Raw genomic sequence first — 22,481 nt, forward strand, 5'->3', positions numbered from 1 at the left:
GTCGAGTTTTACTCTCATTGTAAAATCATATGCGTTCGTGTGATTACAGTGAAATCAGGGATGATTGCAGCGGCGCACTCGACTTATCCGACATTAAGTCGACCTTAAGACTAAGTTATGCCCCGTTTATGACCGTCTTATATCGGATACGTTTTACGAAAGACACAGCAATCAGAAAACTCGATATGATTTTATAGCAATCCTTCTTTTTAAAGCACTACGGTGAGTTTTCAAAGGCATATATATATATATATATATATATATATATATATATATATATTTGTACAATAGATTTAATCCTAAATGTGATCGTATACACTCATACAAATTCTTTTGTTCTTTCAAATGATTTAAAAATAAATGTGATCTTCGTATTAAATATAGCGTGAAATGTGAACGATCACTTTCAGCATTAAATATAGGATATAAATATTATTTCAAAACATTTCGATATATATATATATATATATATATATATATATATATATATATATATATAGTTGCTTACAACGATTTTATTTCCACACAGAGATATTCACAATTAATACAGCAAGCTGAATAATATCATTTATTATATTGCTTCGCATTACAACACTAATATATTAGTAGAGAGGAGAGAGACACATAAAAATGAAATACGTGTTCATAAAAAAGATCAGAGGCAAAACATTAACGTCATCTTCTTCGAAATCATGATGAGGCGAAATACAAACAATGATGGAAATTAGCGCGGATCATCTTCAAGAGAATAACAACTACATACTCACGTAGCGTCGCGTTTGCATTTAACTTCAACTCGACGTTACATCGTCGCCAGAGCACGTACTGTCGTGCACAGATGGATCTCATTTCATTGATAGATGCCTTATGCCGGACATGTGCCTGTCCGTCAATGGCCGTAATGTCAAAACACAAACTGGGAATCATCAACCTCGTCAATCGAATTTGTGATCGAAAATCCGCGATCTTCTCGTCGCGAGCACCAGCTCGAGCGAATCGTGCGAGACCGGGCATTCAAGGCAGGTCAGATCAAGTCAGGTAAAGCGGTGGGGTGCTAGGGTGGGGTTGGAAACTCGCTATCGGCCGGAGAACGGCGGCGGGTATCATTGCTTCGGTGCCGCTCGCTCCGCGACGATACTTCTATGTTACCTTTATAGCGAGCAAAATCGTGTGTGAGTGAGCGGATGAACGCGAACGCGTACGCACACAAACGTGGCCGCCGCATGATGGATACCTGTTGCATCCATCAGTGAATGCAGTCGACGCCGAACAGTTCGCGATCACGGATCCGAGGCAGTCCCCGAAATTTTGCCAAGTAAATAAGACCAGTTTAAGCGGCTTCGCCGGATTAAGAGTGCGCTCGCGATTTTCAAGAATCTTCGCATCGAAGAGCTCTTTTTGGAAAGTTTTTTAAATACGGTAAGCGGAAGCGTGTATACATTTGTAAATAATATAACTCGATAATGCTACGTCTAAAAGAAATATTTTGAAAAAACATGTGAAACAATGACGTTTGACATGTTATGATATTTCCTATAAAAAAAAGAAATTGTTTATTAAATCCTTTATTTTATATATACGCTAAAATCGCGATTAATATTTGGCGCACAGGTGATAATTGAGGTATCCAAGTTCAGTCCAAAAGATGTTTGAATATTTAAAAACTGAAGGAAATGTGTTGTTTAGAAAAGTAGATCAGTGAAAGTTATTGCGATAATAGTAATTGTGGCAGTTTAATAATAGATAATTAATTTATATGCACTAGAGCATTAATGTTTACTGCATACGATATCACAAAGAACTTGTTTGAAATTTTTTCTCTTCATATATAATTCAAACATGATAATGAATAATGAATAATGGTAATCTAAGAAACCAGTATAATGTGTATGATTTGCGGTTTTGCTATATGAAAAATCATAACGTATGCAAATTTTGTAAAGTGCGTAATTTCTACAATAGATACTATTGAGACAAACAAGATAAAAAATAATTAATGCCCTTCTTAAACTTTGTTAATAATTTGCTAATAAACTTGTTAATAAATTTTGATTGACTAATACATTTTATCTTATAGCACTAATTATCGCATGTAAATGTTTGTCAAAAACAAAAAATCTATTCATACGCAATCTGATATCGATAATAATCGATAAATACATTATCAAAAGTGATAACAATTAAGTGAGAAAACTGGCAAATAAGAGTCAAGACGCGGATATCAGTACGCGAACTTATTATTGTTAAATTTTATTAACTAATGTACATTAAAAATGTACATTAAAGTACAGTCAAATTTCAAATTAAAAATGCAACTGCAAAAGTGCAATTATATATGTCAAGTTCCAAAATTTCAATTTAATCTTTATATATTTATATCCTTGCTGAAAATGGACCAAAACGGACCAAAACATTTACAATTACATTTTTAATATACATCAGTTAATAAAATTTACCAATAATAAGTTCGTACATCGATACCAGTGCCTTGGCGCTTATCTGCCAGTTTTCCAACTTAATTGTTTTTACTCTGAGCTTATTATTATTATCTGTCTATTAGCTGTTATTATCAAAAATAATATATTTATTCTTTATTAAAAAGTTTCTTTCATATTATTTGAAGATATACAACAATATATATGAAAAAATATATATTTATTTAAACATATTTAAACATATATTTATTTAATATTATAGTTATCGACACAAAAGCCGCCAATTTCGGAGATTTGAAAGCCGAAGAAATCGACTGTTGATCGAAGTGCGGCTGAAAGGGCATTAAGGTTTAGGATTAGAATCACATCATTAACAATCTTCAAGAAGCAAGAATGTCAACATCACTGAAATTGGCGGACGATCAGCGATTTGCGCTAATGAAAGTAAGTAGCGAAGAGAGAGATAATGAATTCTAGAAATATTAAATATTAAATATCATCAAAACATTTTATATCACGTATTATTTAAAGATCGTAATCCATTTGTGCTGAAAAACGTTTAACACAGTATGCAATTATTATATTTTACAAATTTTTTTAACATTAAGTGATACGTGTACATGATATAAACATCGTAAGAGATAACATCAATCATTTTTTGCAACATTTAACTTCTTTCAAAATAATGTACTTCGTAATCATAAATGTAAATTCCAAAAGAGTCAAATCATATATTATAAACATATATAACAAATAGGAATATTTGAATTTATTCTCATTACACGAACAAAATAGAAAATTTTTAAATATAAAATCGACAAGATATAAGATATTTTTTTCAAAAAATGCATATTCCTGAATTATTTTATTTATAAAATAATGTAATAATCTCTTTTTAAATAATCAATAGGTATGAAATAATTCGACAAATGTGAAAAATTAAAGAAACCTAATAACTTTCACTGAAAAAGTCAACTCTTTAAATTGTCAAAACACTTAAGAAGTAAATAAATATATCCGCGCAACGATCATCATTAATATTTGTAGACTATAAAAAACTATTTAAATATTTATACAGATTAATAATAGAGTTTTGAAAGATTTCTTTTTATTGAATTTTATCGAATAATAAGAATAAATTTTTTACTGAAAAGCAAGTAATGTTACCAATTAAAATTTCATTTTAAGAACGAAACTGAGCATTATTTCGAATGAAAGAAATAAATATTATATTAATACCGTGATATTTAAAAAAATATATGAAAAATATTTATCTTATATGTCACGTAATACTGTTTATTACTTCGTGTTTTCGAGTTTTATGCGTTTTTATACCAAAACGAGATATCGGAATATTGCACAGAAACAGTATAGCACCTTTTTGGAAATTTTAAACAAATATATACATATATAATATCTTTAAACCAACTCGGAGAGAGAACAATGAGCGCGATTTGATGTACCTGTCAAGTTGATAGAGAAATGAGATAAAGTAAATAGTTATTTCTCTCTTCATTAAAATAAAGAATATTTTCTGCCGCTTAGACATTATTATTTTTCCCAAGAGAAAAAGAATGGTTTAATTATACGATATTATATTTGTATAAAGCTTTATCATTTAAAATATAATACTATGGAAATAAATATTAATTGTGCGGTAATTTTATAATATTCCACCAAAGCAATAAAATTTGTAAAAAAAAGCTTTCAGATTTTAATAAATAATTAAAAAAGAGAATATTTGCCGATTATACTTATATTAAAACAAATCAAATACATATATATATATATATATATATATATATATATATATATATATTTATATATATACAAAAATTCAGAAAAAATTCTCAGAAAACAGATTTAACCAGGTTTATCTACTTAATTTCTCAATAAGATTAAAAATTTCGTTACTACTGATAAGATTTCACTTCGCGTAAATTGCTTTTACTCCTCACAATCTGTTGATCGTTCACCTTGAAGATCTGGAACAAGTAGCAGGTCACCAAATATTTCAAACAGCAAGATGTACCGAATCACGAAAAAAAATTGACGATTGTGTTTTTTGTGTTGATTGCGAGAGTTATTAGACTTATATTTCATTTCAATGCTGAGTTAATTTTTTTCTTAAATTGATTCGTCAACAGAAAACGTTTAAAAAATCTGATTCGCCAATTTTTGATTACCTTCTATTGAATTATACTTATTATCTTATAATTGTAATATATTTTATCTTCTAATGACGAACTCTTAAAAAGAAGTATAATGGACAGATCTAATCATGCATAATGTATAGACGTATTAATAAAATAAAATTTAATATATTTTGGCCAGCTTTAATCGTCTTTTTTTTTTTTCATCGAAGGAAAAGGAACATTCTGGTCATCGACAGTACGACAGTGCGACGACACTTTTATGAGCCTACTATGATAGTCATGGCATGCGACGCGAGGACAATCGGGCACACGCAGATCTTGCGCGACATACTTTAAAAGATCCTCAATACATAAATCCGCCGTCTTGAATTACAACATCGGATACGCGCAAAAATCTGATAGGTGAAATAACTTTGGCGACGTGCATTCGCACAAAATGACTTTTTCCTCAACTCATCCGGTTGAATGAAGCAATCGTATATAATGTGGTAGAAACTTCAGTAAGCGCAGAAATTTGCGGTAGAAGTTATTAGCTCGATGTACGAGGAAGAAGCACAGATATAAAAATTATGTCGAAACAAAAATTTAGCAGATGCACTATGATTTTTGAGATTTGTATCTCCCTACTCTCTCACAATTACCTAAACATTTTTAAATAAGAATTTGGTGATTTATATAAATTGATAATACGGTGAAATAATTAACATTATTGATAATAATGAAGTTAATAAATATTTTAATATTATAATAAATAAGATATAGAATAATAATTTTGTCGTTTTTAGAAGCACGTTTTCATTAAATCAAATTAAATTTTTCTGCTATTTCTTTGATAGTATCTTACAATTAGTTCTAATTGTAGCAGGAACATTTATGTAACGTATTAAAATGAGATAACAGATTTTTTGCTTTGCAAGTTTTTATTATCGAAATAATGAGATTAATTATTCATAATAAGTGGAAACCAATTGCGTAGTCTTTCTTTCGTCATCATAATTCATATAATAAAGATGAGTAATTACATGTATTAAATCTCTTAACTTTACAAAAACAATTGACATCAAATGTTTTATCTTTTTTTATCTTTTTCTTTTGCCCACAAATCAGATTTTATAATTGTAATACAGTAAAAAGTCTTTCTGTGAATCTGGATTTATGTATATGTAACGGTTTCTCTGATTATATATTGTGGCTGTTTCTTTTTTATATTCAATGTATTTTGCAGACATTCGAAACAAAAAGGAAGAAAGAATTTTCCATTCGTTACGATCGTCAAGCATTTACAAAACAATACATTTAACTTTAAATACGCGTGAATCTATCAAAATTACACGTAGGCAAGTCCAAATCTCTTTGGCAGGAAAGGAACCGGTTTATTCGCCATCGAATAACGTCATACATGACGTATAAAAGATGCCAATCCTTTTCACCTTTGCGTATTTTTTCTTGTTCTTATCTGTCGATTATAGAATTTATGCCGTAATATTATACCGTTATTTTATTACATAAGAGACAATCGACATATCACATATCATTATTTTGTATACAATAATGCTATTCGTTATGTGTGATAGATAATCGTGCTTTAAAAAATTTATATTTTAGCTATTTTTTCAAAAAAAGTTTTCGTATTGAATTAATATACGGTGCATGCATTATGCTTTAATTTCGTCATTGTGCTAAAATTGTTCATTATGCATTTAATAAAAGTAAGAGATTAATTAACGTACTTATCATTCAATAATAATAATACTTATCATCAAATATTGATATATCTAAACTATATATGAATACGAATTTGAAATTCATTCATATATATATTCCATAAAAAAAAATTGCATTTATTCTCTTATAGTTTTCATTAAATTAAAAAATTTTTTTTATTTATTAATAATTTTTGAAATTCGAGTTAAAAAAAAATTTTTGTCTAATTTTTATCTAATTAAGTTTCTGAGGTTTCATTTGCAAAAAATCTTTTAAGTTTTAGTTATTAACATAAGTGAAATTAATAAAATAAATAATAAACATAAGAAAACACACAAAGAAAACATTTAATAACATTTAATAACATAGGAAATAAATACTAACATGGTATTGTTGCCAAATTCGGCATTCTCTTTGATTTCCTAACGTTTTCAGTGAAAGTAAACGTAGACACTTTAATGGAGATTTGCTTCTAACAAGTCAATATGTTAGTGTGGAGATAACATCGACAATTTAAAGAGTCGACAAGGAAATTTCACTTCCTTACGCCTAACACGACGATTGTTTCCTGTAAATAATAATTGTGCATACAAAAACTTTGCTGTCGACAAAATAAACAAAATCGACATGCAAAACATGCCGCTATTTTTCGGAAAAATGTATAAATAAAATATTTGGCGTAAATATATGTACGATAAATATATGTATGTTAATAAAAATTAGCCGCACTTTGTACGTGCATATAACTAAACATATGAAAATATAAATTTATAAATCAAGAATTTATTTTGTGTCGCGTAGTCCGCATCAACATCATAGATATCGAATCTCATCAGAGATCATGTTATATTATGTGATCGATCACTTTTAATATTGATATTATTATTGGTATTATATATATAATGCACGTAAAAAGAATATATAGGTATATTTGTTTTTCTTTTAGTTCAGACGATCCGTGCAAGATGTCTTGCAACCACATCACGATGACCACTTTCTGCTTCGTTGGTTGAGAGGTACGAGTGTGACAATGTATTAATAATATCGAAGGAAATACACTTTGTAATTTCGATAAGTATTATCCCTTATTATGCGTATGTACACAATGCACAGTCTAGCGCATCGTGAACAACATTTGCATCATTATTAATTGATGTTACATCAACTTTCCATTTCGTGTGTCGAAGCAATGCGAAGTAATTAAATTGTTTTGAAATTTGCTCAGAATTATCGGTTATTAACGGTTATTAATTGTTTTTACTTCAAACTGCGTACCGTGTTTTGCTATTGATGAAAGATCTCTTGATGCATATTTAAGCGTTTAGTAACTGCATATTTAACTAATTGTTAGATTTAGATCTCATTTAAAATGTAGTGATTTTACATTTTAAATGAAAATTCTATTTATTGATTTTAATGCTATCATATTTGTATAAGTTATCATATCAAGTTTTATTGTATAAGTTATCATATCAAGTTTTATTGTATAAGTTATCATATCAAGTTTTATTGTATAAGTTATCATATTCAAGTTTGATTGGATAATATGTATTATAGATAAATAAAAATATTTTTTTATATGTGATCCGGCGTGATTTCTCATTCTCAAATTTATATATATTTTTTTTTTCAGCGAGAAAATGGGATCCTACCGCGGCGGAAAAGATGTTGAGAGATGTAAGTAAATTATGTCAGAACATATCTAATTTATGGATCTCACAGTCATGTCTTATAAAATATCTTACTCTATATCATATCAAACACATCGCGTAATAAACAAAACGCACATATATATTTTTTATTACACAGTCAGTAAGCGTCGATTATATATTCAACCCTCGTTCACAGATTAGATTTAACATTCGCATTGTACAAAACACAGGCAAATCCAATTGAGAAAGTCTGGTGAAACACGTTCCGGTCACCGAGCCTTTTAAGTTTCTCTACCACGAATATTATTCGCAAATCATTAAATATTACCGCGGCGGACGTAAATACAGCGCGAACTACGTTACGGCTCGCTGCCTCTGGAAGATTCCATCTGTTGTTTTCTGAATCTTCATCCGTTTCCTAAATTAAACATTATTCTAATAAGATTAATATGTTATTCTGAAATTTAACTCTTAATAATGAATATAATTATTCCAAAACTATTGTAAATTGAATGAAGAATAAATTAATTACAAGTTAAATTTTCTTTTATAAATAATTCTTTGATAACAATAAACATGTTTTAGTAATGTAACATATAACTTAATAAACTACATTTTTCATAAAATAATATTTGAAAGCAAGAGATATAATAATAATAATAATAATATTTTTTTTTAAATAGTGACCAAATCAGCTTGTGTAAAATAATTATAGCTAATTTATGTGCGAATAAATAAATAAAAGAACTCTCTTCCGGAGATAGATGTCAGATGTCAGATGTTGAAGATAAATTGTTGTCGATGGTTTCGCTTTTTTGTTCTGGAAGATGTTTTATGCGAAATAGAAAGTCGTTTTCTGTACGTGCTATTTCGTGAGTCCAAAGTATTAAGGCGATTCCTTGAAGCATGTTCAAAGTCAAGCCATCACGATTCTCGTTTAGAGAAGTTTCACGATGATTGAAAATCATGGGTACATAAAGCAAAGTGGCTAGTATCATCTAAAGTAATTTCTTCGTACAGGAAATTACACTCTTTTTCACTTTCTATTCCGCGAGAAACCCTGTCATTATGAAATCATTAAGTATAAATTGTGAGAAACATTCAGAAAAATTTGCAGAATCATATTTTCTATTAAGTTTCATTGATAATTTTAATTGTATGTATTGTTTAATTTCACGTATTTCTGTGATAATTAAATAACGTACATAATATGAACATATTATGAAAGAAAAATTTATTTGTAGTCTCTGGATTGGCGGAAACAATGGGATGCTGATAATTTATCTGAATGGGATCTTCCTCAAACGGTAAAGTCTTACTTCCCTTATGGATTAAGCGGATTCGATAAAGATGGTGCACCAGGTAAGATCTTTTTAATTATTAAAATCAATTCATTAATCTTTGAATACCACATAAATCTACAAATTTCTTTAAATTATATTATCATTTATCAATTTATGTCATTATATTGTAACAGTATAGTTGTAGATATTTATAACATTATTATAAAACAAGTATGATAACTCTGAGCGGACCAATATAAATATAAATTTTAAAGATTTAAAAAAATTTTATTATGCAAAAAAATATTACACAAATCATCAAAAGACATATTAAATGTTACAAAAAATTTTGTGAATTTACTTGAATTTCATCGATATATTATAATTATAATGAAAATATTCGTCATATATAATACATTTATAAACATATGGATACGACAGCGAAAAAATAAAAGTCTGCTCCTGGCCGCTTATATGGCTGGAGTTGGTAGCAAATATAATGATCAACATACTTGAGAGTGAAACATAACAGGTTTCAATATTTTCGTAAAAAATCTGATCAAGGTCTCCTTCTTATTCTCAACCAGTATACTTTTCTATAAGAAATATATACATATATACATGGCAGTTGTGATTCGAGATGCATCATACATTATCATTTTTCAAATGATTGTTATAGCGAAATTAAACATTCGTAGCTTTCTAACGAAAAGGATCATTTTATTATTCGAAAATAGAGAATAAAAATTATTAAACAAGTTTTTATTCCATTGCAAATTAACAAGTTTCTACACGATCTTAGACTTTGAAAACAATTTTTAAATATTAATTCTAAAAGAATGTAAAAGGAAAAACATTATTACGAGAGTTATTCTTTAGAAATAACAAAAAAATTTCACAAATACTATAAATTTCATATATTTTATAAGACTAGTGTTTAATCTTAGCGATGATAGATGTAAATATTTTCATTAAATTTTTGATATAGACAAATCCAATTACATAAAGAAGAGATTTGAAATGATATTGAAAATGTCAAAATTTGCATGTAAGAATAATTTATGAAATCAGTCTATCTTTATATTGTTGGGCCTGCCAAACTGTGAATATGAAGCTTAAAATTATACAAAACCCAGAAAATTTTATGAAAATGCAGTTTTTCTGCATTTTCTGCAACAACTAACCGTCATTTTCGATATGGATGGATTTAATCTTAAGCAATATTTATGGAGGTAGGGGTAAAATATCTCAGGTAAAACCGGATATGCTTCGGAAATTGTTTTCTCGTTATCTTCTATTGTACATAATTGTACATAATAAACAAACTTTTTCTTCTATTGTTATAGAGACCGGAAAGTCTCGCTTTGTAAATATTTTCTAATGAACAAAGTATGACTGAATAATAAAACCTTCTTTTATTGATGCTTTTGAAAGAAAGAAAGGGAAGCGGCAGGGGGTTACGATCGTTTATGTTCACTAAAATTTTCACATTTTTATGGTTCTATGCTTTACAGATTCACGCTGCGTTCTCTACTTTTTTCATTGTTCGCTACAGCTTATCTCGCATACACATCTTTCTTTTTTTATTGCGGGAGTATAGTAAGATAATAGAGTAAATACAAAGTATATTTAATAGATAGACTGATTCATACATTTCCTCTACAGGAAAATTTCTATTTTTTGACCTTATTTGAAAAGAAAAATATTTTTGATCATGAATTTATAAAAAGTATATCCTGTTTATCGTATGTAAATCAGAGAGAATGCAAAGATAAGTTTACATGTATGAACAATTAATTTTTTGCAGTCATCATCATACCGTTTGCCGGAATGGATATTTACGGAATGTTACACGTAATAACCCCGCAGGAATATGTCAAAGTTACGATAAAAATCTTGGATGAACACTTGAAACTAGCTAGAGAACAATCCAAGAAGCACGGACAGATTGCAAATCAACTAACCGTCATTTTCGATATGGATGGATTTAATCTTAAGCAATATTTATGGAGACCAGGTAAAATATCTCAAGTAAAACCGGGTATGCTTCGGAAATTTTTTGATGCAAACTTTCTCGTTATCTTCTATTGTACATAACATCTTTTTCTTCTATTGTTATCTTATTGTTATTGTTATCTTATGTTATTGTTATCGTTTCCTAATACTGTTACAGCTGGCGAATTGGTCCTAACACTTATTCAAATGTACGAAGCGAATTATCCCGAAATTCTAAAAACGTGCTTTATCATTAATGGTAGGTTCAACAGAATTATAGATAATTAGATATATATAGTTTGCAATGAAACAGATGTAGATAGATTTTCACGTATTATCGGTCGAAAGGAAAAGAACAAAATTGCTCGCAACGAATATCTAAGATATTTTAACATTTTCTTACAAGCCTCTGAAATCTTGTATCGTTCGAATTGGCATGATAAGAATAGGAAAATTAATCTCATAATTTATATTAGCGATATATTAACGATTAATTCCTAAAATAATATATTGTGATTTAAAAAAAATATTTTTATTTTTCACGGTATAATTTTTTTTTTCAAATTGATCGATTCGAGAATTAATTTATGCTGTAAAAGAAAAAAAAAATAAATTTAAGACTATTGTTACAGCTCCAAGAGTTTTCGCTTTTGCATTTTCCATTACTAAAAAGTTTATGAATGATTATACATTGTCGAAAATACAAATTTACAAAGCCGATCCATCTAAATGGCAACCGGTGATACTGAAGGTCATCCCAAAAGACCAGTTACCCGCTCATTTCGGTGGAACATTATGCGACCCAGACGGCAATCCGAGATTAACTTCGAAGGTGACATTTTAATCGATCCAACTTTCTCTTACAATTATGCATGATTCAGAATGTGAAATTTATTTAACGAAATGGAACATTCAAAATATGTGAATTATGAGTTGATAAAAAATAAGTAAAAGCTTATTAAGTAATCTTGAGCATTACAATATATTATAAAATATATTCAATTTATTAAAAATTTTAGTATTAATTATTTAAATTTATATTAAAGAAATATAAAGTCTAAAATTATCAAAAAATTTTATTTCTGACCATTAACTCTTTCGTTTTCTTTGTATAAAACGCATTTATTTATTTAAAAAAATGATTTCTTTAAGTGTAAAATATTATTAATTTATCACATATTTCATCTCGGAGAATGATAATTGAGATTGTTGCCAGATTTGTCAAGGTGGTAAAATACCTAAAGAAATGTATACCAACAATGTGGATAAATCAAACGACGATTATACTTCCGTTATCGTTCGAAAAGGTAGAAAGTTAGAATTCGATATCTCCACACTCGAAAAAGGCTCTATTTTAAGGTAAATTTTGGTTATTAAGACTGCATTTACAACTTTTTTTCAAATCAAATTTTGACTCGCCTTTATGTAGCTGGGAATTCCGGAGTGAAGGTCACGATATTAAGTTTGGAATCTTAAAAAAGGACACCGCAAATGGTACCCCGACAGAAGTTATACCTATTCGAAGAGTCGCATCTCATCAATCGGACGAAGTAGGAATATTGACCTGCGAAGATCCGGCTACCTGTAAGCTCATATTGTTGAAACACTAGAATGAATAACAATACCGAAAGAGATGTCACCTACACAAATTTCTTTGTTTCAGATTCCATTGTCTTCGATAATACTTACAGCCTTTTAAGGAATAAGAAAGTTTACTATTCCGTACGTGTGTTACCACCAACGGAAGAAATAAAGAAAGTGGTACCGATTGCATAATTCCGAACAGGTTTTATGTTAAGAAATTTATACTTATATATTTATAGTTTTATAGGACATAGTTATTGTAATAGAATAGACTAAATAAAATTTCGCGAACAAATATTATTATTATAGATTTCGCGATATAAATCGAAAAAAGTTTGAAAGTATAAATCTCTCTTTTACAATTTATAGATTTAAAATCATAGTTATGTAATTTAATATCATACTTCGTCGTTTAACAAATTAAATTGGTCTTTATTACAATAGCAATTAAAAAATGTAAATGCACACACAAAGCATAATAATTTAATATTCGTTTCTTTAAAGCTGGATAACGGAAAAATATATGGGATATAAGAATGTAGTGTTTGTATAGAATATTTATAATTCACATGATATATACAATATACTTTTTATATAAAATACAAAAAATGTATTATTCAAACATTTAATCGTCTTCTGTGATTAACATATCAATAAGTTCAGGTTTTAGTAATTGATCACCTTCTAAACGTTTTTCAGTATTCCATTTAATTAGAGTTGGCAAGACTTTCAATCTGGTAATAGGATTTGTCCTGAATGGACATTCACGATCCTTCCAACTAAGATAACATACAAAAGATATTCTAGAGATTCTTAGATTTTTGTCTTACAACTTTTCTTTTTTTATCTAAGCTTATTATATAATTTTTATTATATAATTTTATACAATTATTAATAAATGCAATTATAATTAATTGCAGTTATTACTGTATAAAGATATTTACAGTGATTTTTCTAAAGACAATAGTTGCAAAAATATAAAGGTAAAATGTTTTATTTACTTACAATGATCTGTCTCCAACTTCCACTATTACTAACTGTGTTCCTTCAGGTGCTGTTTCAAAACCTTGTTCAATGAATGGATCAGCTGAAATGAAATAAAGTAAAGACTTAAAATCTCATCAATAATATGTCAATATATAATAAAATCTCAATAATAATATGTATGCTGTTTTTTTTTTAATGTTACATGACTACTGAACAATGGAAACAAAAAATATGCCACTAAACGGCACATTTTTGTTTCCATTGTTCAGTAGTCATGTAACATTCTCCGTCAAAATCTAAATATCGCCAATATTTTTGACATGCGATTCTAATAATAGAAATACGTACGTATTTGAAATACACACACACACACAAAAGATATAGGTTATGTACACCCTCGTTTAAGATTCACTCACCTTCCACGCAATCCGGACACCAGCTTTTGCCGGTGTCGGGTAGCTTCGTGCCGGTGTAAAGTATGTACACCTGTTCCGCGGTTCCCAGATCGTCTACATATTTGAGAAAACTTTCGTATCCCTGCAGATGAAAACGCCGTACCATCTTTGATAAATCGCGCTCACTGATCGGGCTCGCTAGAAAGATGGGTGATAAGTGCGTGAAATTCTATATCATTTGTTGGAGATACTCGGTTACAGTTTATCTCTGTTTTCATCTGCGATACACGCACATATACATTATATAATGGGCTTTTATGCATTTTTATATAGATGTTATCTCGATGTGTGTCGTTGTGTGTCGCATATTCCGATAATATTTCATAAATTATATTGATAATATCGATAAATCGTGCACTTAATAATACCCTTGTTGAGCAAAGATCTCTCGCTCGAATAAAATTCGATATATCTGATCGTGATCATGATTTCGCAAAATTACACAATCCGCTAGTATATATCTATGGATATAGATATACTTTGCGTGTCGCTCGGTGATCTTTATTCGAACAGCTGACGTGTTTACATTCCAGGAATTTGACATATACAGGATATACTTCTTCGAAACAAAGAGAGAGAAACACAAAGCTGATCTAAACAAAAGATTACGAAGAAGTATGAAATATCGGCGGTCAGGGCACTTTTTTAAAGTTAATATTCGAAGCGCAATAAATTTGATCTATTTAGCATATTTAATAAATTATGTATTTCATAGATACAAGTATAACGATAAGTTTCGATAAAAAATGTACAGAAGCCGATCGCGACAAGTATGTGAAAAATATAAAAATAAGATTACTGTAATTAAAATCTTCATTTACCATTAGATGCAAAAAAATACACATTTATTACGTAGCGTACGAAATTTTTATGAACATCATTATTTACAAGTTGCTTTTCCTAAGGAAAGATCTCTTTTGTTCCAAGCAGCATGTGACAGATTCAAAATTGCCGCGTAGAAGGACGGCGTGGGAGACATGACGTGATTGGTGAATCACGCTTCCCCCATCTCGTCGGCGTGGTTGCGACAAGACCGTTCTTAGCGAGTCCGGCATTGCATTCCACAAACGAGAGTGAACGAGAGTAGTTGGCTTTGGCTCGACGTAACATTCGTACGCTCGTGCTAAAGTATTGTTCCGCTGACTTGTACTCAATCAATTAACAAGCACGTTCGACGCGCGAGGTTGACACTTTTCGCGGCCCGCAACGTCAGCACATTAATCGCGCTAACACGATGTCAGCAATCTTCGATTTTGAGCTGCAGGACGCTGGGCTGTTGCAAAGAGACGAGTCGGACGACGACGATGTCATCGAGTTCGGCGCGGTAAGGCTCGATTTCCTCACGCGACTCCATCCCGAAAATTCCGATCCTCCGAACTATCTTCTCGCGTTAGTATCGCGGGCGATAACACGTGAACGCTTTTAACGCCGCATCTGTTTTTCTGTTGCAGGAGGAGGGCGATGCCGATCCGAGTGAGATTGCAAAGTGAGTAAAGGGCCGCGCGCGTGTGTCTCGCGTAGCGCGACCACGCGGTCGCCTGCGAATCCTCTTGTCATCTTGATTTATTTTGGATACGAGAAGATATTTTACTTACGATTTTTCACAGTTCCGACAATTCTGACGTCGGAAGCGTGGAAGCGGTGCCAATATGCGAGCAAAACGTCAACCGCGAACGCGAGAAGGTCGGGCCGCAGGATTTCGAATTGTGCAAAGTTATTGGGAAAGGCGGCTACGGCAAGGTCTTTCAAGTACGCAAAGTAACAGGAAATGACAGTGGCACGATCTTTGCTATGAAGGTACAGAAATCTGTTTACATACTATTAGGTCAGAATATCATGCTTGGAAAAAAAAGAATCTGCTCTTTGGTAAAGAATTGCAATAACATCGAAAATGTAAGAGTGAGAGAGAGATGTCTCATTATTTGATGTATCTTATTACATAATTTGTACAATTTTGCATTTCATATTTTTCTTACTCTTTTATTACTCACTGAGCATTTTATGGATTTTTTTTTTATATTTATATGATATTTATAAGATATTTATATGATATTTTAATAATTCGAACATATTTATTAGAATTTTATATAAATTTTACAATTATGAAATTTAATTAGTTTTTGCAGTTTTATCTTTAGAATAATAGTACATTTATCTTTTTATATACATTTATATAATATATACATGCATATATATATATATATATATATATATATATATATATATATTAAATACATTATTTTACAATTATGAAATTTAATTAGTTTTTGCAGTTTTATCTTTAGAATAATAATATATTTATCTTTTTGTATACATTTATATAATATATACATACATATATATATATATATATAATATATATATAATATATTATACATAACACATGTATACATGGTGCAACAATTAAAGTTTCGAGACTTTTGCAGAAACTTTTTTTTAATCATATAAAGCTTAGACAGTTAAAAAGTTTCAATGTAATCACCATCTAACTTGACACACATAGTCCAATGTCTTTGCCATTGTTCAAAGCAACTCTGATAATTTTTTGAAGCAAGTCCTTTAAAAATTTGATTCATGTTATGTCATTTGTATTTTCATAATGTTGCTCTCATGCATAGCTGACTCTCCGTAGATATGTTGAATGATTTGTAATGTTTCTGTGTGCAATTTTCTCTAATTTAATGCAGAATTTAATATTGGCGCATTGTTCAAGCATTCCTTCCATTTCACTTTTTTTAATTTAAAAAAAAATTTTGTAGCAACTTTTAAAAAAATTTTTTTTTTTTAATTTTGTAGCAACTTTGCATTATTATCACATTAACTATTGAACCAAATAATTTAAAACTTACACTATATGTTGAGTATTGAGTTGTGAATAACTCGCTAAGATAGCGTCACAAACGGAAATGTAAAGCAAGTTTCGAGATTTAATTGTTTGATCATGTATATATATATACACTACTTTTTATGTATAATTTTTCTGGGTATGGTTATCTAAAGTATTTTTGTTCATCATTTCAACAGGTATTGCGCAAAGCTTCAATTATAAGAAATCAGAAAGATACAGATCACACTAAAACTGAAAGAAATATTTTGGAGTCTATAAAGGTTAGTTATTTCTATCAGTTAAAGAATTTAATTGGAATGCTCAGATTATGCAAACAGTTTACATACACATGTATAATCTTTTAATTAGATAGAAAAGATCTTTATAATTAATAACTTATATAATATTATTACTTATAAACTAATATTTTTTAGATAAATTTTAACAAGAATTAATTCTTTATTAATTAATTCTTTACTTTTCTATATTTATTATATTTTATACAAAGTATCAATTTATATATTTATACTTGCATCTGGTAGCATCCTTTTATCGTGGATCTCAAGTATGCATTCCAAACTGGTGACAAATTATATCTGATATTGGAATATATGTGTGGCGGTGAACTATTTCGACAATTAGATGATGAAGGAGTTTTTCTGGAAGATGCTGCACGGTAAGTGATATATAAAAGCATTTCAAAATATATTTTACAAACATGTATATTATTGTCTTTTATTTGTTTTCCAGTTTTTATTTATGTGAAATTACATTGGCTTTGCAACATCTCCACTTGCAAGGAATTATATACAGGTACTGCATATTTTCTTTCTAATAAGTTATGTGTGCATATGTTATGTGTCAAGAGTTATTAAGAGTTATTATATTTCTTTATTTTTGTATATAGTATTGAATTAATAATTTTTATAACGAATAATTTTAGAGATTTAAAACCGGAAAATGTTTTATTGGATGCAGAAGGACATATTAAGTTAACTGATTTTGGATTGTGTAAAGAGCATATACAGGAAGGTGCTCTAACTCATACATTCTGCGGTACCATTGAATACATGTAAGGAGTGTTGAGTAGCTAATAATTTAGAAATATTATGATTATAATCTATACTGATTATTATATTATTTTTTTATTCAAGGGCACCTGAAATCTTAACAAGGAATGGACATGGGAAAGCAGTGGACTGGTGGAGTTTGGGAACTTTAATGTATGACATGCTTACAGGACTTGTATGTATAATCATTACATATAAAAGCATACATTAAATAATACTATGCATAATTGGTATTATTTGACATTATCAAATTTTTTAGCCACCATTTACCTCGGATAACAGAAAGAAAACGATTGACAAGATTCTACGTGGTAAATTGATTCTTCCACCATATCTAACACCCGATGCCAAAGATCTTCTTCGGAAATTATTAAAAGTTAGTATTCATAAACTGCTGCTTAATTATATTATTTTATTGATTAGATTTTATTGGTTAATAACCATTATTTATTATTGATAACATTATTTATTGATTAATGTACATTTAATTCGAGCAAATAATACTATGTTAAAAAAAGATGTTATTTTGATAAAAAGTTTTATAATTTTATATTTTTCTTAATACTTTATACATTATAGTATAGATCTTTTCATTAAATAATATGTATACATTTTTTTATGATAATATATAAATATATAATTGACTTTTACAGAGACCAGTTACGCAAAGATTGGGATCTGGATCATTGGATGGCGAACAAGTAAAAGCACACAAATTTTTCAAACATATCAGTTGGGATGATGTTATATCTCGAAAATTAGAACCTCCTTTTAAACCAATATTGGCTAGTGAAGACGACGTATCGCAATTTGATAAAAAATTTACCGCTTCAGCACCAATAGATTCACCAGTAGAATGCACTTTAAGCGAATCGGCCAATAGAGTATTCCAAGTGAGTTTCTTATTTTAAGTATATATACATATAATTAACCACATGAACCAGTCATATTTGATTGTGTTTAATAATGCAAACTTCTTTTTAGGGATTTACATATGTAGCACCGAGCATATTAGAGGATGTGTATTCACAACAATCACGGTACCTAACTACTGTGTCGCAGCCACGAGTTGTAAAAGCCAGAAGTCCTCGTAAAGCATCTTCACGCGGTTTTTCGCCTCGGACAACACATTTCCACCTTCACAATACGCATTTGCCGAATCACAGGTTAGAATACAAAGATTTTGAATTCTTTTATATTATCGATTATATTTTTTCTATATATAGGATTTTATATCATCAAGTCTTTGATTTAAAAATAGTATGAACAATAATTTTTTAGGCATGGGGGAGTCGGTCACAGCAATATGGAAGATACAGAGATGATTGAGATAGGCTAACCATTGTTATCAAACTAGTAGATAGCATTTTTGTCCAACTGCTGAATATTCATAATGCTCAGGGAGGGGTTTTATAATTTAGAGGGAATAGTTAGGGAATGGATTCAATATCCATTATTACTTTACATGGATATCCAGCAGTTACATATTTAGGTAATATATTTTTTTTTTATATTTGTATATTTTGAATAAAAAAAGTTAATACTATATAATTTAACGGCGACGCAGCAGTTATCTGGTAGCGCTCTGAGTAGTTGCAATTTTATTGAATAAGTTTGAAAATAATCTGCAAAAAAGCATATTATGTTACATAATTATATAACACAGATTATTGTCTCCCAATTTTTTTTTTTTTTAAGAAATTTAGTAAAAATGTATGTATTACATTGGATTACTCATGCATGATTTTTTATAAATATTACTATTAATGCAGCAATCATGTTATTATTCTTATAATATCGTAATTTGTACTGTGGTTTAACTAAGATAAGCTTTTAAAAACTTGAAAATATTCAAGCATAATGCTTGAAACGTAAGAAGCTGTATAATTATTAGATGCTAAAGACTTAATCTTGATAATATTTTTACATCTGAAGATTTATATATAACAGTATATATAAGTCTATAATATAAACTTATTTTATATATTTACAACTACGCTCCCAATTACAATTCAACGGTTAACGTTAATTACTCTTGACAAGAACACTTTTGAAAGAAATGCTACCACAACCGCTCCGCCGCTCCAGGTTCCATATACCATTGTCTATTAGGAGAAAATATTTTTCTTATATCATCTGTGGAAAATATTTTCAGCAGTAATAACGTTTCCATGGCAATAAAAAATAGTTCGCCTAAATAATAATAATTATAAAAAGATGAAATATATAAGAGGTATAATGGAATTGCATTTACACTATGAAAAAGTTCCTATTGCAAATTTAATTACAACATACTTTAGATTCTCTAGAAAAAAACATTCTGTTAAATAGACATATACTGTAATTATCAATATTTTGGAATGAGAGGAACGTTGTCATTCTCTATAATTTTTTTATAATGAAATTATTAAATGTTTAATTATTAATTTTTTATAAATATAATTATTAAAAATTTAATTTATATAAATGTCTTGAAATAAGAAATCATTATCATTCTGTGATTTGAGTGCGAAAAAAAAATGTATACATATATAGATTTTTCTACCTCCATGACAAGTTGTTCTCAATGTAAGATATTGATATTAGATCTCTAAAAAGTCAGACTGGTACAAGATGAGAGCAAGATACCATGGTAACAATGTTACTGCGAAACATTGACTTTCCATCCGAATAAGTATTTTATACTTGTTCTTGTGTTACGTACATTAATGTATACATATATAACATGTATATAGATAATGATTTTAATTACAAAACAGTAGAAAAATAGACATAAGCAAGAGTAACTGTAAAAGTTGCTCATAAAGGCTCCGAAGTACCCAAGTGTTCAATAGGCCATGCTCTAGCCGGCAAATATATCTTTTAATTATTTATAACGAACACCATAGTCGAGATGTAACATTGCCTGACATTTCTATCTTCCTTTCAAATATTTTTTCTTTTCCTGAAAACATGTCTCGTAGATAAGTTGCATTTCGACTATGTCTACATAAATAAGCGCGTATAATATACATTATAAAACCATGTTACCCTACAGCTATATATACATACTATGAGGAAAATGTGTATTCACAGGGAGACAATGAAAACTTAAGTCGGTTCTCATATATGTATTCGAAAAGACATGTATTTTCAATGTTAAATCGGGAATGTGCCTACAGAGTTGTCAAGACGCTATTTGAATATGTATATTACGTACGCTCGATGGTGTGTGTACTGAAATTTACTATACGTAAAAGAAAGATACCAATTACGTCCTAAGTTACCCACTGTCAGATTTTGATAAATACCAAAACTGCTATATAAACTGTTACCTAAGATTCGCTTTAAATTAAAGCATGCCAGAAAATATGAAAATCGCTATTCACTGCCTCGTACAACTGTGTACGCGTATTGTTGCTTTCACCGAAATTTCACTAACGAATCTTAAAATTTCGAAGTCGAGGCATTTGTTATACAAGTGAGAAAAACCGAGAGTGCGTCCAAATGAGAGAACTTTGTAGATAGATTCTCACAACTTGATTGACGTGCTCTCAAGAAAACTTTGGTGCTGATTATTTTGCTATAGGGGAGAAATTAACCTTCTTTATTATTATTGTTTTAATAATTATTATAACGTAGAGATATATATTTCTTATATTCCACGCTCAATTCTGATGCGTTAGTCAAGAATTCAATGGTAATCATATATGTATGTATGATTTTAGCAACATAAATGTAATCTCTGCACGATAATATAATTCTCACATAGGAATGCCGTTGTTTGCGCATTTTTGATTATTTTAGCTGACAGATATTCAGTACAAAGTATAACGAGAACTGACATTGTTAGAAATCGATTTGTCGATTCAACCCAATAACTTTATCGATAGGAAAATTAATAATTTGATTAGTTTTATATATATTGCGAAACATGCATATTTATTTGCAATACGAAATATATTAGTTATTTAAGAGCCTCCCGTACAATATCATCGAATGATAAGTAACGAAATCTAGCCAAAATATAGGCAGAAAACTGAATGATTTATATGCTTCCAATTAAGATTAAATGTAGATTCTCAAGATTAACTTATCACTACTATGATTTGTAATCCTCTATAAATAAATAAATAACGATTTGTGAGAGAAAAATAGACATTGTCGCACATATATTTGTATCTATAAATTGTTTCACGTTTATTTTAGTATATATTATCTATAATATAAGACGCGAAAATAAAATTATTATAAGATTTACTTTTAATGCAATACGGCGTCTAATGAAATAATCATTCCACTTGAAGAGGATATTTTTAAGAAACAATATTCTTAACAAAAACTCTATCATTTT

The 22,481-nt window shown here is 29.3% G+C and overlaps 3 protein-coding genes across 3 annotated transcripts; 2 read left to right on the forward strand and 1 right to left on the reverse strand.

Moving 5' to 3' along the window:
- The first annotated feature begins 1,073 nt into the window (after positions 1-1,073).
- Positions 1,074-13,341, forward strand: LOC126855397 (SEC14-like protein 2). Its single transcript, XM_050603019.1, has 11 exons — positions 1,074-1,419; positions 2,698-2,879; positions 7,242-7,311; positions 7,929-7,972; positions 9,192-9,309; positions 11,038-11,247; positions 11,404-11,484; positions 11,858-12,057; positions 12,442-12,584; positions 12,655-12,809; positions 12,889-13,341. The coding sequence occupies exons 2-11, from the start codon at positions 2,829-2,831 to the stop codon at positions 12,999-13,001; spliced, it is 1,185 nt and encodes a 394-aa protein (XP_050458976.1). The 5' UTR covers positions 1,074-1,419; positions 2,698-2,828; the 3' UTR covers positions 13,002-13,341.
- Positions 13,342-13,348: 7 nt separating this feature from the next.
- LOC126855527 (thioredoxin domain-containing protein 17-like) lies at positions 13,349-14,579 on the reverse strand. The gene is given in 4 exon segments (XM_050603279.1): positions 13,349-13,588; positions 13,815-13,896; positions 14,213-14,396; positions 14,398-14,579. Coding segments are annotated over 4 exon segments (537 nt in total). The 5' UTR covers positions 14,515-14,579; the 3' UTR covers positions 13,349-13,434.
- A 614-nt stretch (positions 14,580-15,193) lies between these two features.
- LOC126855344 (ribosomal protein S6 kinase beta-1-like) lies at positions 15,194-22,284 on the forward strand. The gene is made up of 12 exons (XM_050602910.1): positions 15,194-15,575; positions 15,703-15,737; positions 15,859-16,048; positions 17,276-17,359; positions 17,621-17,754; positions 17,829-17,891; positions 18,022-18,150; positions 18,233-18,323; positions 18,408-18,524; positions 18,802-19,041; positions 19,133-19,314; positions 19,430-22,284. The coding sequence occupies exons 1-12, from the start codon at positions 15,486-15,488 to the stop codon at positions 19,485-19,487; spliced, it is 1,413 nt and encodes a 470-aa protein (XP_050458867.1). The 5' UTR covers positions 15,194-15,485; the 3' UTR covers positions 19,488-22,284.
- Positions 22,285-22,481: the final 197 nt, after the last annotated feature.

Source organism: Cataglyphis hispanica, chromosome 2 (genome assembly GCF_021464435.1).
Source record: "Cataglyphis hispanica isolate Lineage 1 chromosome 2, ULB_Chis1_1.0, whole genome shotgun sequence".
NCBI lineage: Eukaryota > Metazoa > Arthropoda > Insecta > Hymenoptera > Formicidae > Cataglyphis > Cataglyphis hispanica.

Excerpts from the sequence above, each read along its gene's own strand:
- LOC126855397 (XM_050603019.1), top strand. The coding sequence starts at position 2,829 with ATGTCAACATCACTGAAATTGGCGGACGATCAGCGATTTGCGCTAATG. Across the intron at positions 7,312-7,928 it reads TCTGCTTCGTTGGTTGAGAG|CGAGAAAATGGGATCCTACC; the intron begins GTACGAGTGTGA and ends TTTTTTTTTCAG. Across the intron at positions 11,485-11,857 it reads AACGTGCTTTATCATTAATG|CTCCAAGAGTTTTCGCTTTT; the intron begins GTAGGTTCAACA and ends CTATTGTTACAG.
- LOC126855344 (XM_050602910.1), top strand. The coding sequence starts at position 15,486 with ATGTCAGCAATCTTCGATTTTGAGCTGCAGGACGCTGGGCTGTTGCAA. Across the intron at positions 16,049-17,275 it reads GCACGATCTTTGCTATGAAG|GTATTGCGCAAAGCTTCAAT; the intron begins GTACAGAAATCT and ends TCATTTCAACAG. Across the intron at positions 19,315-19,429 it reads ACGCATTTGCCGAATCACAG|GCATGGGGGAGTCGGTCACA; the intron begins GTTAGAATACAA and ends ATAATTTTTTAG.